Raw genomic sequence first — 17,138 nt, 5'->3', positions numbered from 1 at the left:
CTGTAGTGAACCTGTGCTGTACCTGCCCTGCGTTTGTTTGATGGGACAACGTAAAGGGAGCTTCACTCTGTATCTAACCAGTGCTGCACCAGCCCTGGGAGCGTTTGACGTTGACACTGGGTCTCAAAGCTGGTAGTTGGTTTATTTGACATGGAGATTCCGCACATTGATGAACACAAAAATATTTTCCACTCAAAAAAAGTTAAAAATCTCCTAGATATGTATTGGAACATTTTATATCCCACTGGAGCCAGCTTTCTGAATTAGGCTAAAGGTTAAAATTGGCCAGACTTTTTCAATGATCAGACTCAAAAACAGATCAATCTGTTGCTCTCTCTTCCCCACTCAAGGACTAAATTATAGTTAATTGAACATTATTTAAATTCTTACTGCATTCTCGTCTTCTCTGTTGCAGACGACCATGCAATCCATGAAATGAAAAACAGAAAAAAGCACAAGGTTAGAAACTTATGCTTATACAAAACAAGAAATACTAAAAACAAAGGGACAATTACATCAACATTATAACCGGACACAGACTGTACATTCCCCCTGTTCTCCTGAAGATGCTCACTCTCCTTGTGGTAGTGTCTCACGGGAACAGAGAATCTTCTGGTAACTCTGAGGGTACGATAGTGCAATACCGTAGTAAAAACCTAACTGGTACACCAATATCCTCTCGGGGAGGAAATCTGCTGTCCTTTCCTGGTCTGGCCTATATGTGAAACCAGTGTGGTTGACTCTTAACTGCTCCCTGAAGTGGCCTAGCAAGTTACTCAGTTGCCAGTGGTTCAAGAAGGCGGCCCATCACCACCTTCTCAGAGCAACTAGGGGTGGGCAATAAATGCCAGTTTTGCCAGCGATGCCCACATCCCGAGAATGAATTGAATTAAAACATTTTAAAAATCGGTCAGACTGGCCATTCTTCACTTGCAAGACAGTCAAGCGACGGAAGGTCATATAACCACAGAGGGCATCACAAATAAACCCTGATTCTTTCTTCCCCCACCATCCACACACAAGCATTTTTCACCCAGGAGCGAGAACCCTTGTTTCCCTCTTCACCGTGCACCCCCCACCCCCCCCCCCCACCACTAACAGAGGTCACCGAAGAGACCAAGCAGCATACTCTCGAACGTTGATCGCTCAAGTTTCAGTGAATAGACAACAGAGCACAACAAGCACTAAATGACTCCTTCTCCCACAAGGGTGCTCTGTCTTGAGATTCTATAGGTGCTGGCTGCACTACAGGACCTTAGTCCAACTCACCGTTCACCACGTGGGAGCAGAGACATCAGCAGGATATTTGACAGAGAAGGGCATCGCGACATAGCTTGATCCTCTCCTCAACTGACATCCATTTGCCTCTGAGTCAGAAGGTCATGGGTTCGAGTCCTATTCCAGAGACCCAAGCACATAATCCAGGCCGACATTGCAGCGCAGTACAGAGAATGTGCTGCACTGTCGAAGGTGCCGTCTTTTGGATGAGACATTAAAGCGACACCCCGTTTTACCTGACCTGGTTGAATGTTAAAGATCCCACGGCACCATTTGAAGATGATCAGGGATGTTCTCCCAATGTTCCCCAAACAACATCACAAAATCAAATTAATTAGTCATTTATCTCATTGCTGTTTGTGGCAAATTGGTTTCCGTGTTAGACTACAGAAGTGACTACAGTGGCTGTCCTGAGAATGTGAAAGGGGCTATTTAAATACAGTTCTTTCTTACTATATAGGAACTTGGAACAGGAGTGGGCCATTCAGTCCCTCAAACCTGTTCTGCCATTCAATTAGATCATGGGCTGATCTGTATCTCATCTTACCCAAAGATCTATCGATCCTATGCTAAAAATTTTTAATTGACCTAGCATCCTTAGCCTTTTGAGGGAGTGAGTTCCAGATTTCTACTATCCTTTGTGTGAAAAAGTGCTTCCTGATTTCCTTCCTAAATCGCACTCTTATTTTATTGTGCCCTCTTATTTTGGATTCCCCCACCAGAGGAAATAGTTTCTCTGTACCTACCCAATCAAATCCCTTTATCATTTAAAACACCTTGATTAGATCACCAGTCATCCTTCTAACCTCATGGGAATACAAGCCAAGTTTATGCAACCTGTTCTCATCATTTCAGCCCTGATATCATTCTGGTGAATCTGAACTGTATCCCTTCCAAGGCCAATACATCCTTCCTGAGGTTTGGTTCCCCAAACTGAACGCACTACTCTAGAAGGGGTCTGATCAAACCTTCCAGTAACCCTTCATGCCTCGAACCACGTCAGTTAGTATTAGTTGAGCTGATACAGTTGAGCTGAACCCTGACCTTTACCCGATTACACTTTCCAGCAGGAGGTCACTGAATAGCAAGGTATCTGCACCAGACAGCATCTAGGAGAGGCAGCTCTTGGCTTACTGACCCGTTCCCCTACCCATGGACATTGAGGCCAATTGTAGTATGATCAGGGTTTCCTCAACTGAAATGCATACAGACCAGGAACCTAACCTGGGAGAGAGAAAATGATTTTCAAGACTGAGATTGATAGATTTTTATTGGGTAACGGTATCAAGGGATATGGAGCAAAGGTACAGGTCAGCCATGATCTAAGTGAATGGCAGAACAGTCTTGAGGGCCTAGTCCTGCTCCTATGTCTAGATTAACATATGCGATACTCATTTAGAACTTAAAAAGGATAAAAATATAGGTTGAGAAAGTGAGTGTATTTATACTTCTCATTTGCTTCTAAGCCTACAGTCTGAGACCTGCCCCCACTGTGTAGAGCACTTGAGGTTTATTCCCCCCCCACCCGAACGTATTTCACAACTCTCCACCAATGCAGTTTGTTTGGTTACTAGGGATTGCACAAGGTGACCCTCCTTCCCTCATCAGTGAATAAGCTGAACATTGCTTGGTGCTGCTCCTCCACACCCCCACCCAGCCCCCAACACCACCCCCGGTAAATAGGCTGAGATCAACAACTCGATAGAGGGTGTGGGGAGTCAAATTCAGACCAGGAGCGCAACCCCATTGGCAGTCCAAAGTGATATCCCACCATTTCTTCCCTTCCCACTTCTCCCTTCCTCGCCAATGGGCATCAACTCTTGTTGGGGTGTGGGCTCCACAAGCTCCATCATTTTTCTAGTGTCATGGGCAAGCGGCCGTTCTTAATGCATGTCAGTAGGCTATTTGACAACAGAGGGCATCACTGCCGAGCTCAATCCTGATCTCGCCCAAAGCGCATTTTCTAGCAGGGGGGGTCACTAGACTGTGATCAGGAGCGGGAGGTCAGGATGATTCACTGTTCCCCCCGCCTCCCACACAAAACTCAGGAGCACGAGGTTAATTGCAGCAACTCAACTGATGTCGAGGCCAAGAAAAGGATGGCAGTGATATAACGTACAGCCCAAGGCTCCCAATACCCTACAGCACCCCACTGACAGTCCATTGTTGACTGGTTACCCGACATCACAGCTGAGCCCGATGCCATCTTTACCCATTTTGCTATTCCAAGTCTAAATAACACAAGCTCAGTTGAAAATCGAGGCAATGATAGGCTAGTGGTTATGGCGCTCGACTAGCAACCCAGAGATCACGAGTTCAAATTCCACCATGGCAAGTTCTGAAACTTGACAGCCCTAGGCCTACTGTGCCTATACTACACTGAGGGAACGATAATTGTACTGGTGCTAGGTTAGCAACCTAGAGGTTGCGAGTTCAAATCCCACAACGGCAAGTTGGGAAATTGAATTCAATAAATGCAATAATTTGTGGGCTAGCACTAGAAAAAATGACCATGAAAGACACTGGATTGTTGTTGAAAAGCCACTAATATCCTCCAGGGAATGGAATCTGCCACCCCTACATGGTCTGGGTCTGCATTTGTCTCAAGTCCTACACTATCTGGTTGACTTCAGACTTAAACTTCAGTCACCACAGTAAAATGCAACACAATCGGAAATAACCTGTCCCAATTATCAATTTTCAGAATGAAAGCTGATGCTAACCAATATTTCTCTTTGAAGGAGGCACTTGGCACAATCCCAGAGCAATCTCTAGTCTTGTAAAGATACCAGAGGGAATCATACTTACTGGTTTTCTGTTTACTCCATGAGGAATTACAACTTTAAGTTATTTTTCCCTCCTCTGTTCCTTTTCAAGATGTTAACCCCTCAGAGGGGTACAGTCCCACAGGCTGTCTCTGGTACCCTGTACAGTGCCCCATTGTTCCCATCACAGCCTAGACAATGACGGTTGGCAAGCAAACCGGCACTAAGGTTGAACCTGGCGCGGTTGTAACCCAATATCCACACTCCTCCGTAGGAGAATCCGTGTCGCAATCGGAAATGAAATCCCTCCCTGAGTATTCCTCTCCCTAGCCTAGGAGCGCAGTGGCCAGTTGGAAGGTCCTTCCCATTGGGTCAGTTGAAGTAAGTTAACTCAAGAGTAGGGATCAAACCAGAGACACTGTGTGTCAGCAGGGCTGTTCAACAATAGTGTGCATCACCGCTGGATTACACTGCCTGAAAGGGTGGTGGAAGCAGATTCAATAGTAACTTTCAAAAGAGATTAGGATAAATACTTGAAAGGAAAAATTTGCAGGGCTATGGGGAAAGAACAGGGGAGTGGGACAAATCAAGTAGCTCTTGTAAAGAGCCGGCACAGGCACGATGGGTAGAACGGCCTCCTTCTTTGCTGTAGGATTCTATGACAACTGAGCTGGATCCTGTTCTCACCCTGTTTCATACAATTTAGAGGGATAATTGCAACCTGAAGGAGGCCATGCACCCAATGGTACATGCACTCTTCAAGCACGCTTTGACAGATGTAAAGCTAATAGCCCCCTGCACTAGGCCACAAAGTAAATTCCAATATAACTCCCAGTCTAATTACACACATCACATGCAGATGCCAAACTCCTCTCAAGGCCACCGTGACATCCAGGCTGCTGGAACGGGGAGGGGGCAGGGTAGCAGAAGCAGTAGCAGTTTAAGAGGCTAAACACGAGACAGTAAACCAAGGCCCCGTCTGTCCTCTGAGGTGAAAGTAAAAGATCCCATGGCACTATTCGAAGTAGCGCAGGGGAGTTCTCCCCAGGGTCCCGACCAGCATTTATTCCTCGACCAACATTAAAAACCAGATGATCTGATCATGTATCTCAGTGTTGTTTCTGGGATGTTGCTGTTCACAAAATGGCTGCCACATTTCCCTAATTACCACAGTGACTACACTGCAAAAGTACTTCACTTGCAGTGAAGCGCTTTGGGACGTCCTGAGGTTGTGAAAGGTGCTATATAAATGCAAGTTTTTTTTCCCACATAAAAGCAGTAAACTGAACAAGGAGGGGAAAGAAAGTAAAATGAAAATCACCACATTTCCACTTAATATAAAAGAACACTACAGTCTGGAAAAATACTCCAAGGGACTCAAGACCCCTTGATGTGTTACTGCCTTGTAAAACATTCAGGACGACAAAACGTTTCATAATTAATCCCTTTTGGTAAGTTGGAAATTCTTCCTTATAATTAAAACAAATTTAAAGGGTGGAATGTGCTTCATTTAAGCAGCAAATTTAGAGTTTTAAAAAAGTGCAATACTCTTCAATATAACATTTGCAATGACGTCCATAGTCTATGAGATATTGGGATGCGGGAAGCCATTTGGTCTGTGCGTGCTTGTGTGTCTTCATTTTCCAATAAATTCCTCTCAAGTTCTGCAAGGTATTTCCTGCTTTGGAGAAGCATCACAACCAAAAATAGCAGCCAAAATCCTCCCCTCCCCCACCTAGCGGAGGTATCCAACATCACTAGAAGCTTCTAAATTATAGAATAGACCTACCAAATATACATATTTAAAAATAAATCCCGTCCTAATTTTAACAATAGCCAATGATTAAAAAGGTCAAAATGGCTGCCTTAAGTCATGTGACTTGTTAGATTAAAATGTAATGATATTATTTTCCTTAATTTCAAGTTTTGATTTTCTATTGTTATTTGTTCCAGTTACATAATGCTGCCTTGTGGTAGTCTTCTCCTCAAACTGCCGCAGTCCTTGTGGTACTCCCACGATGGGAACGACTTTTTCTCCCCTTTATTTTTGAACTATACAGCAATTGTTTACAACTGGGTGGCTTGCTAGGCCACTTCAGAGAGCATTAAGAGTCAACCACATAGTGTGGGACTGGAGTCACACATAGGCCAGACCAGGGTAAGGATGGCAGGTTCCCTTCCCTGAAGGACATTAGTGAACCAGTTGGGTTTTTACTACGTGTTATTTTTCACACGTGTAATGTTTTCCCCAGCAACACTGACAGTCCCTTCAAGTCAACATTCAGAAGTCTCAATTATAAAACAGATTGATAAATTACATCGATACGTTTCTATAATGTAGGTTAAACACAACATTGATTTGGCAGCATTTTGTTTTCCTCAGAATGGAGGATGGGGAGAGAGAAGAGATAAGCAAACCGACAAGATGAATCTAACCCATCAGATAATTTTAGAACGTTAAATTGATTAAATATAAATATAACGGCTGACCTCCAGTGCAGTGCTGCACTGTCAGAGGTGTTGTCTTTTGAATGAGATGTTAAAACCGAGGTCCCGTCCGCCCTCTCCCAGTGACCTGGCGAGGGCCCTCAGCTTTTCATCATATATTTCAATGACTTGGATGAAGGAATAGAGAGCTGTATATCCAAATTTGCAGATGACACGAAGTTAGGAAGAACAGTAAGTTATGTGGATGAGAGCAGAAAGTTACAAAGGGGCATAGGCAGAGTCTATACATCATAACTCCTGTAATAGGCTTCAGGGTAAATACACCAACAAGGCCATCATAGGATACATGGAGATCAGGAAGACTCCCACCTGAGGAAACAGTTAGAAAATAGAGAAAACCCGAGAAACGGATCATATTGTAGAACCAATCCTGGAGGGTTGGTGTAATATACGCGCAGTGCGAGTGTTGTCCTCAGCCTTGGGATGAGTACCGAGCTTTTAAATGCCGTTCGCCTTTACCGCCTCGCGAATATATTTATTTTGCTATTTAACTGGAGAAAAAAAAAAGCACACAGGTCAGCCACTGAACCAAAATAGGCAAAGTACAAAATGTTAGAGAAGGCCAATTTAACAAGTTATGGGAGTCAGGTAAAGAGAGAGAGAAAAAAAGAGAGACAGGCACGAGAGGAACACACACACACAAAAGCCAGATAGGCAGGCAGCAGGAGAGGCAGAGACTGACAGAGGGGGAGACATGTATCAGACGGCACTGCTCCAATCCTTGTACTTTGAACAAGAACACTAATGGCCTGATATCACATTACAAGTCAACCTGTGCACCGGTTGTACATTGTATGGTGGGGTGGGTAAAAGTTGAAATGACTGGCGGACTGCTGACAGTAACCGGATTCCAATCTTCTCGCAGCTACAGCAGAAGCTCAATCACACCAAAAGTCCGAGAGAGTTTTTGGAGCCTGACAGTGCTCCCATTGCTCTGAAAACACATCCATTTCAGAGAATCAGGGAACTAATGATAAGAGGGTTTTAGAACTGGAGCATCACAGGCTGCAGGAATGCAGGCCTGTTCTACGCATCCTGCATCACCTCACTTAAAGCGCGTTTATATTAGTGCGGAAGTTACATCCGCCACCTGGTTTAACTTCCAGCCCGGTGCGATCCGCCAGCCGCAGGGAGATGGCAGGGTCAGAAGAAGGTAAATATATATTTAGAAGGCACAAGACGTCCTTAAATTCCAAGAAGGCCCCCTTCCTTCCCCAACCGTACGATCCAGCTCCTGTTGCGCTGATCTGCTCCATTCACATTTAAGAGATTCACACATGTAGGGTTGCCCAAAAGTCACAAAATGCATTTAGTGCCATCACCGTGAGAACTCCTCCGTCGTGTAGCGACACCGTCACCGTGAGAACTCCTCCGTCGTGTAGCGACACCGTCACCGTGAGAACTCCTCCGTCGTGTAGCGACACCGTCACCGTGAGAACTCCTCCGTCGTGTAGCGACACCGTCACCGCAAGGACAGCCTCCATTGTGTCATGTGACACCGTCACCGCAAGGACAGCCTCCGTCGTGTCATGTGACACCGTCACCGCAAGGACAGCCTCCGTCGTGTCATGTGACACCGTCACCGCAAGGACAGCCTCCGTCGTGTCATGTGACACCATCACCATGAAGACAGCCTCCAACGTGTTGTGTGACACCATCACTGTGAGGACATCATCCATCGTGTAGTGCGACACCATCACCATGAGGACATTTACAATTGTGTAGTGACACCATCATTGTGAGGACAGCCTCCATCGTGTCGTGTGACACAGTCACTGGAAGGACATTCTCTATCGTGTCATGTGACACTATCACTGGGAGGACATTTACAATCGTGTAGTGACACCTTTATCGTGAGGACATCTTCCATCGTATTGTGACACCATCATCGTGAGGACAGCCTCCATCATGAGGACATTCTCCATCGTGTCATCCTGAGGTGCTGCGGGCCATCAGCAGCGGCTGAATTATATTCCACCACAATCTGTAACCTCAAGGTCCAGCAAATCCCTCCCTCCTTAATCACCATCAAGCCTGGAGACCAACTCTGGTTCGATGTGGAATGTAGGAGGATGCGCCTGGAGCAGTATCAGGCATATCTTAGAATGAGGAATGAATCTAGTGAAGCTACAATACACAGCTACTTGCATGCTAAACATCAAAAGCAGCAGGCTATAAGACAGAGTTAGGCAGTCCCACAACAATTGGATCAGAGCGAAGCTCTGTAGCCCAATCATATCCAGTCGAGAACGGTGGTGGACAATCAAGCAACTAACTAGAGGAGGGGGCTCCATGAACATCCTCAACCCTGGAGGAACCCAGCAGGTCAGTGCAAGAGATGAGGCTGAAATGTTTGTAAGTGTCTTCAGCCAAAAGTGCCAAATGGATGATCCTACTCAGCCTCCTCTCCAGGTCACCAGTATTATAGATACCAGTGTCCAGCCAATTCAGTTTACTCCAATAGCATTAAGAAGAAGCTGAGTGCATTGGATATCCCAGCTGCTGTGCTGAGAACCTATGCGTTAGAGTTAGCTGCTCCCCCGTGCCAAGTTGTTCCAGTGCTGCTATGACACTGGCATCTAGCCAACAATGCCCACATATCTTCTATCCATAAAAAAAACCAAGGTAAATCTAAACTGGCCAATTAACACCCTATCAGCAAAGTGACGGAAGGAGTCATCAATAGTGCCAACTAGCGATACCTACTCACCCATAACCTGCTCACAGACGCTTAGTTTGGGCTCTCCCAAAACCTTGATCCAGATAAGGAGGCAAAAGCCGAATGCCAGAGGAGAGGTGGGAGTGGCTGCCCTTGACATTAAGGCGGCATTTGACCAAGAAAGGCATTACGAAGCCCTAGAAAAACTGAGGTCAATGGGAAAATACTTCAATGGCTGGAGTCCTAAGTGACACAAAGGAGGATGGTTGTGGTTGTTGGAGGACAATCACAGCCCCAGGACTTCGCTGCAGGAGTTCCTCAGGGAAGAAGTCGCAGCCCAATCATCATCTTCATCAATGACCTATCCTCCGACATAAAGTCAGAATCGGCTCTATTTGCTGATAATTCCACAGTGTTCAGCTCCATTCACAACTCCTCTGATAATGAAGCGGCCCATGCCAGCCTACAACAGGACGTGGACATCTAGCCATGGGCTGACAAGTGACAGGTAACATTCATGCTACATGACCATCTCCAACAAGAGAAACCCCAAACATCTCCCAATGACACCACCGTCACTGGGTTTCCCCCTACCATCTGCATCCTGGGATAACCATTGAACAGAAGCTTAACTGAACCAGCCATATTAAACACTGTGGCTACAAGAGTAGGACAGAGTGGTCACCTTCTGAGCTCTCTCAGACTCTCCATCATCTCAAGTTAGGAGCATGATGGAAGGCTCTCCATAACCAAGACACCACCAAGGACAGAACAGTCCACTTGATTCACACCCTTGCTTGTAAACTCAATATCCACGGTCATGCTACACTGGAGGCCTCTGTCTGGGGAAGGGTTTCTAGATTACTTTTAAGACCCACGACGGATCAGGCCGCAGGCTCTTTGCTCAAGGGCAATGTTCTGGAGGATTATTAAGCACGAGCCAGCAAATGAGAAAGCAGTCAAAGAGGCAGACTTACAATTGAGGCGCCTCAAGGGATTCTAGAGGTACCACGCGGACAACCAGTACGCCCATGTCAACCAGGTAGAGTCGGACTGGAGTCATATCTAGGCAAAACCAGGTATGGGTGGCAGGTTCTCTCCCATGAAGGGGCATTAGTGAACCAGTTGAGTTTTTACACCAATTGGCAGCTTTCATGGTAATCTTATCTGGTGCCAGCTCACAAATTGCCAGATTTATTGAATTCAAATTCACAACTTACCAGGGCTGCATTTTAACTCGATTATATCCCTACAAGTCATACAGCATCCTGACGTGGACATATTTCCCATTATTTCATCGTCACAGAATCAAAATCCTGGAGCTCTCTACCTAAAGCACTGTGGGAGCACCTTCACCACACAGACTGCAGCGGTTCAAGGCGGCGGCTCACCACCACCTTCGCAAGGGCAATTAGGGATGGGCAATAAATGCTAGCCCTGTCAGTGAAGCCCACATCCTGCAAAGTTTGATGATCAAGGTCCCAGTTTCCATCCCTTGACTGGCCCATTTGAGTTCAGGTGCTACAAGTGGACTCTTCCCAAGAGGAACATCAAAACATCAGCAAAGGCTCCTCCTGCTCCCAATCATTCCACGGCGAACCCCTGCTCGGAAGTTGATAAGGAACGTGGATCATCAATCTAGTTCCTTCCCTAAGCACCCACGGTCGAACAGCCAGACATCGCCCGCGTGTGAAGTACAGCCAATCGATTGACAGGTGCTTCCATCTACGGAAGCAGATGTCACGACATTCAGAAGAGGGGGAAAACATTGAAACCAATCCCCTTCCACCCCTGCCAATCAAACATTAAGTAGTTGAGAGACTGGAGAAGCTGGGATTGTTCTCCTTAGAGCAAACAAGGTGAAGGGGCAGTTTAACAGAGGTGCACAAAATTATGAGGGGTTCTGATAGAGTAAATAAGGAGAAACTATTTCCACTAGCAGGAGGGTTGGTAACAAGAGGACACAGATTTAAGATAATTTGAGGTGTCAGCCATGGCTCAGTTGGTAGCACTCTCCCCTTGGAGTCAGAAGTTTGTGGATTCAAGCCCCACTCCAGAAACTTGAGCACAAATCTAAGCTGACACTCCAGTGCAGTACAGAGGGAGTGCTACACTGTCAGAGATGCCGTCTTTCGGATGAGATGTTAAACCGAGGCCCTGTCTGCCCTCTCAGGTGGACGTAATAAATCCCAAGACACTATTCGAAGAACAGTGGAGTTCTCCCCGGTTTATTGGCCAATATATATCCCTCAAACAAGATCACTAAAATGGATTATCTGGTATATGTCACATTGCTGTATGTGAGACCTTGATGTGCGCAAATTGGCTGCCGTGTTTCCTACATTACAACAGTGAATATACTTCAAAAAGTACTGCTCAAAGGTGAAGAATCCCAGCTTCTCATCTACTTAATGTAAAAATACCCTAAGTATTTTGGGACATAATGAGGTTGTGAAAAGCGCTATATAAATGCAAGTCTTTCTTTCTTTATAAGTGGCAAAAGAACCAGGGGAGAGATGAGGAGCAATTGTTTTACACAGTGAGATGTTATGATCTGGAAGGCAATGCCCAACAGGGTGGTAGAAGCAGATTCAATAGCAACTTTCAAAAGGCAACTGGATAAATAATTGAAAAGGAAAAAATTGAAGGATTATGGGGAAAAGAGCAAGGGAGTGGGACTAAACTGGATAGCTCTTTCAAAGAGCAGGCACATGCACGATGGGCCCAAATGTCCTCCTTCTGTGCTGTATTATTCAATGTTTGAGTACAAAGCTCTAAGCAGCACTCAGTTAAACATGCGCTATCTGGATCTGCAGAATGTCAAGTCAGACCGTTGTAACTTTCCATGATTATCATTAGAGGCGCAGGCCCAGACACTGTCAAATCTGTACATCAGCAGTACCCATTGTATAGTTTTGTTTTAAATCAATATCATAGAAAGGTTACAGCACAGAAGGAGGCCATTCAGCCCATCGAGTCAGTGCTGGCTCTATGCAAGAGCAATCCAGCTAGTCCCACTTCGCTGCCCTTTCCTCGTAGCCCTGCAAATGTTTTCCTTTCAAGTACTTATCAAGTTCCCTTTTGAAAGCCACGACTGTATCTGCCTCCACCACCCCTCACCCCAGCAGTGCATTCCAGATCATAACCACTCGCTGTGTAAAAAAGTTTTTCCTCATGTCACCTTTGGTTCTTTTGCCAATCACCTTAAATCTATGCCCTCTGGTTCTTGACCCTTCCGCCAATGGGAACAGTTTCTCTCTCTCTATTCTGTCGAGACCCTTCATGATCTTGAATACCTCTATCAAATCTGCTCTCAATCTTCTCTGTTCCAAGGAGAACAACCCCAGCTTCTCCACTCTATCCACATAACTGAAGTCCCTCATCCCTGGAATCGTTCTAGTAAATCTCTTCTGCACCCTCTCTAAGGCCTTCACATCTTTCCCAAAGTGCTTTCCTAATACATTTATTGCCCCACCCTAGTTGCCCTAAGGTAGTGCTGAGGATTCTTCTTGCTATGTAGCAATTTTTTAATATAAAACAGAGCATGAAGCTACCTAGTGTAGGAATGGAGTCACATGTAGGCCCAGATCAGTTAGGAGTGGCAGGTATCTCTTCCCTAAAGGATATTAATGAACCAGTTGGGTTTTTAAACCAAAATCCAGCAACTTTCGTGGGTTTTTTTTCCCCCTGATGCCAGCCCATAAATTACCAGATTTATACAAATTCAATTTCCCAACTTGCCGCTTGGGATTTGAACTCACAACCCCTGGGTTGCTAGCCCAGTACCAGCACCAGTACATCTGTTGCACCCTCAGTGTAGTATTGGCAGAGTAGGCCTAGGGTTGCCGATTCTGGTTTCATCACATGACCTCCATCCTCCAATCAACAAACCCCTATTGGCCGCACACCACGTTCACCCTATCGGCACATTGATTCTTGACCGTCAGTCAAACAGCCTTTCCCCCCACCATCTACAATATTTTTATAATAAACAGATGTTCAAAGAAAATGAAATGAAATACATAAGATTTTTAAATGCCCCCATGATTGTTCTCCCAGATTGCCTGCAGCAGACACCAGGAGATTCATCTTTAATTCCTGAAGATTCCAGGACAATCTGGAGGGTTGGCAACCCCAAGTAGGCCCAGTATAGGAACATAGAAATTGCTAGATGAGAAATGACCAAGGTCGATCTAGTTTGCCTTCTACCATCCTGGTAGTCACTTGATAACGTGATAATGGAGTTGTTGACTCATGATGGTCCAAAGTCACCTGTTCCTACCAAGCATGCTGCACCTTCCAAATATGTCAACTCTCAAATTACCCAAATACTGTATCCCAAAATGTTGTTTTCTGCAAGAAATCTACCTAATTTGCATTTGAATGAATCAATACAAACTGCTTCTACCTTCTCCCTAGACAGCCTGTTCCATAGATTGACCACTCGCTAATAGGGCTAAAGGAGTTGTGTAAATTGCTCAAAAAAGCTGGAGTATATTGTGGAACCTGCAGAACCTTCATACGAACATATGAATTAAGAGCAGGAGTAGGCCTTTCGGCCCCTCAAGCCTGCGATCAAAGGCTCGAGTCTCAAGCTTCAAACCTTCCAGCCACACCGAAAATGTGATGGTGATATTTAGTGATATCAAAGACATCCAATAGTTGTCAAGGCTTTGGAGAGGGTGCAGAGGAGATTTATTAGAATATCAGACAGGAGGAACTTCAGTTATGTGGAGAGACTAGAGAAGCTAGGATTGTTCTCCTTAGAGCAGAGAAGGAGATTTAATAGAGGTGTTCAAAATTATTAGGGGTTTTGATAGAGTAAAAAAGGAGAAACTGTTTCCACTGTCAGGCAGGATGGTAACCAAAGGACACAGGTTTAAAATAACAGCCAAAAGAACCAGAGGGGAGGAGATGATGAGAAATGTTTTTACTGAGCGAGATGTTCTGATGTGGAATGCACTGCCTGAAAGGGTGGTGGAACCAGATTCAGTGGTGGCTTACAAGAACTCTAACTTTCAAAATTGGATATATACGTGGAAAGGAAAAATTTGCAGGGCTATGGGGAAAAAGCAGGGGGGTGGGACTAATTAGATAGCTCTTTCAAAGAGCCGGCACAGGCACGTTGGGCCGAATGGCCTCCTTCTGTGCTGCATGCTTTTAATTCTATGAAAATAAACAATGTCACACAATTCGCTGCGTAAAAAAATATTTCCTCATGTCGCCTCTGGTCCTTTTGCCAAACACCTTCAATCTGTGTCCTCTGGTTACCGACCCTTCTAGCACTGGAAACAGTTTTTCCTTATTCACTATCAAATCCGTTCATGATTTTGAACACCTCTATCAAATCTCCTCTTAACCTTCTCTGCTCTAAGGAGAGAACTCCATTTTGTTCGTTCCCTGCCTCTGCTCTTGCTTAATAGCCGTTCATCTCTAGCACCTTCCAGTTCTAAGGAAAGGTCATTGAACTGAAATGTTATCTCTGTTTCTCTCTCCACAGATGCTGCCTGACCTGCTGAGTGCTTTCAGAATTTTCTGTTTTTAATGTCAACGGGCATACTGCCACTGTAAGTGGACTGGGATTACCCTACGATACAACCCCTCATGTGACCTCCTTCAAATGACTCAGTGAGTAAGGGCCCCTGCCCAGTGTAGCATTGGGCCACACATAGCTGGCAACTGCAGATGTGGAGTTATAATTTGCCTCAGTATCATTGGGGTATTGGTGGCCAGGGATGGGACAAGGGAATGGTGTGGAGTCAGTCAGGGTATCTGCTCCCGAGTCCATTACCTCTGCACGATGTTGACATCAGGTAAGGACAAAGTGGGCTGTGATGCCGTCTGCAGTCGAATAGCTCAGCAAGATTTGTGGCTGAGGTCCATACATGGGAATGACCACTTGGGTGAGCTCTGCTGCTGTCTGTGGAACTCTTGAACCAGCAAGAACCAAGGCTCTCAGGAGGAGAGCGAAAACTGCAGAGGCACAGACTTGGTTGGGGGAGGCGGGGGGGGGGGGTATGCACAGGATACCCACAGAACTAGTTCACAGCCCGAAGGAGAGATGTTTTGTGTCAATCGCACATCCGATAGACATTCAACAGCGCAACAAAAATTTACTCTCAAAATATTAGCATATTAAAAAAAAGTAATTTTTAAGTTTACGAAATTGCTCATGGCAAGTTGGAGTTGTTTTTAAAAATGCCAACCAAGTTGGGAGACAGACTTCAGAAACTCACTCCACTGAACCACCTCGTGGCTAAATCCTACAACTACTTTGTGACAGTCGACATAGAAAAAGTGAGTAGGAAACGTTGACATAGCAAGTTACAATATTAAGTGTTGACAAAGGTGCAGCCGAAAATCGTGACAGCAGATGGTAAGGTGTTTGAATAATAAAGTAGTCGACCTCCCATGGCACTGCACATGGGGAGTCAAGACTAAGTCTTGTCTTTGGGTCAGGCAGAGTTAGGGGTGGGAGACAATTAGGTTAAGGCTATGCAGATGGATTTCAGTCTCTGTACATCCTGTCCTTATTTTTATATTTTCATTATAAATTCCTATGTCCACATTTATAATGGGAATTGGCTATGTAAACATGTCAAATTGTAATTATACATTGCCTGGATGAGTGCAGCTCCAACAACACTCAAGAAGCTCGACACCATCCAAGATAAAGCAGCCCGCTTGATTGGCACCCCATCCACCACCCTAAACATTCACTCCCTTCACCTCCGGCGCACTGTGGCTGCAGTGTGTACCATCCACAGGATGCACTACAGCAACTCGCCAAGGCTTATTCGACAGCACCTCCCAAACCCGCGACCTCTACCACCTAGAAGGACAAGGGCAGCAGGCACATGGGAACAACACCACCTGCACATTCCCCTCCAAGTCACACACCATCCCGACTTGGAAATATATCGCCGTTCCTTCATCGTCGCTGGGTCAAAATCCTGGAACTCCCTTCCTAACAGCACTGTGGGAGAACCGTCACCACACGGACTGCAGCGGTTCAAGAAGGCGGCTCACCACCACCTTCTCGAGGGCAATTAGGGATGGGCAATAAATGCTGGCCTCGCCAGCGACGCCCGCATCCCATGAACGAATAAAAAAAAATACTCTCCCACCAGCTGAGGTGCTGCAGCGCCTCCGCTGGCAGGGGATGCAATTACATGGGCAGTTTTCATAATAAATGTGAATATAGAATTTATAAATGGAAAAAGTTGATCAGAAGCGGGCAGAGTTATTAATAGATTAATAAATTGGTCTAATACCAATTAATTATCAAAGGACATCAAAGGAGCTGGTGTTAAGTCCCCTTCTCGTCAAACTGAACCAACATTTGCCTAGGCTTCAATAGTCGGAAGGCTTTTGCCAACATTGGCCAGGTTCATGCTGGTGTTTCCCAAGGTCATGTCGAGAACGACACCCCGATTTTGAAAGTAAAAAAATACACAGACAATTAGAGATAGCTAACGGCAGAAACACATTCACAAGAACTCCCGGATCTCCCCCCGCCCCACCACCATGTTCCATACAGTACTGGATTTCTGAAACTTGGAACGTCCAAACAGACTCCTGGTTGCAGAACTCCAAAGCTAAAGAGAGAGAGAGTTGTCTGCCTCACCCCACAGCAAGCACGCCGCCAGTGGACTGAACATTGAGAGGCGTCGATGGTCCAGGCGACATCTGCAGTTCCGTCCAACCTTCCCTCACAGGTGATGGAGGGTGAGGAGAGGCATGAGCCCTTGGGAGGGGGAAAAGAAAGAAAAAGGTGTTATTTTTTTTAAAATTTAAAATCGAACAATGAAGCGAATATTACTGTGGAACTGCCATTATCTGCCTTCTCGATTATCCTCCCAGGCAAAGCCTTGTGCAAGATGTCACCTCGTTGACACAACCCCCGAGTGTTTCATGGCGTACCTGTC

The 17,138-nt window shown here is 45.6% G+C and overlaps 1 protein-coding gene across 2 annotated transcripts in view; it reads right to left on the bottom strand.

Annotated features, from left to right (window-relative positions):
- Positions 1 to 17,138, bottom strand: part of setd2 (SET domain containing 2, histone lysine methyltransferase) — a 109,057-nt gene that overhangs the window by 68,518 nt on the left and 23,401 nt on the right. For both annotated transcript variants that reach the window (XM_067978903.1, XM_067978910.1), the window contains exons 2-3: positions 16,838 to 16,957; positions 391 to 406 (exon numbers count right to left, since the gene is read on the bottom strand). In XM_067978903.1, the coding sequence (XP_067835004.1) occupies positions 391 to 406; positions 16,838 to 16,957 (136 nt within the window). The remainder of the gene's footprint in view (positions 1 to 390; positions 407 to 16,837; positions 16,958 to 17,138) is intronic.

This window comes from Heptranchias perlo, chromosome 3, assembly GCF_035084215.1.
Source record: "Heptranchias perlo isolate sHepPer1 chromosome 3, sHepPer1.hap1, whole genome shotgun sequence".
NCBI classification, from domain to species: Eukaryota; Metazoa; Chordata; class Chondrichthyes; order Hexanchiformes; family Hexanchidae; genus Heptranchias; species Heptranchias perlo.
Note: the sequence above shows the minus strand (reverse complement) of the source record. Positions and strands in the feature narration are given on the sequence as shown.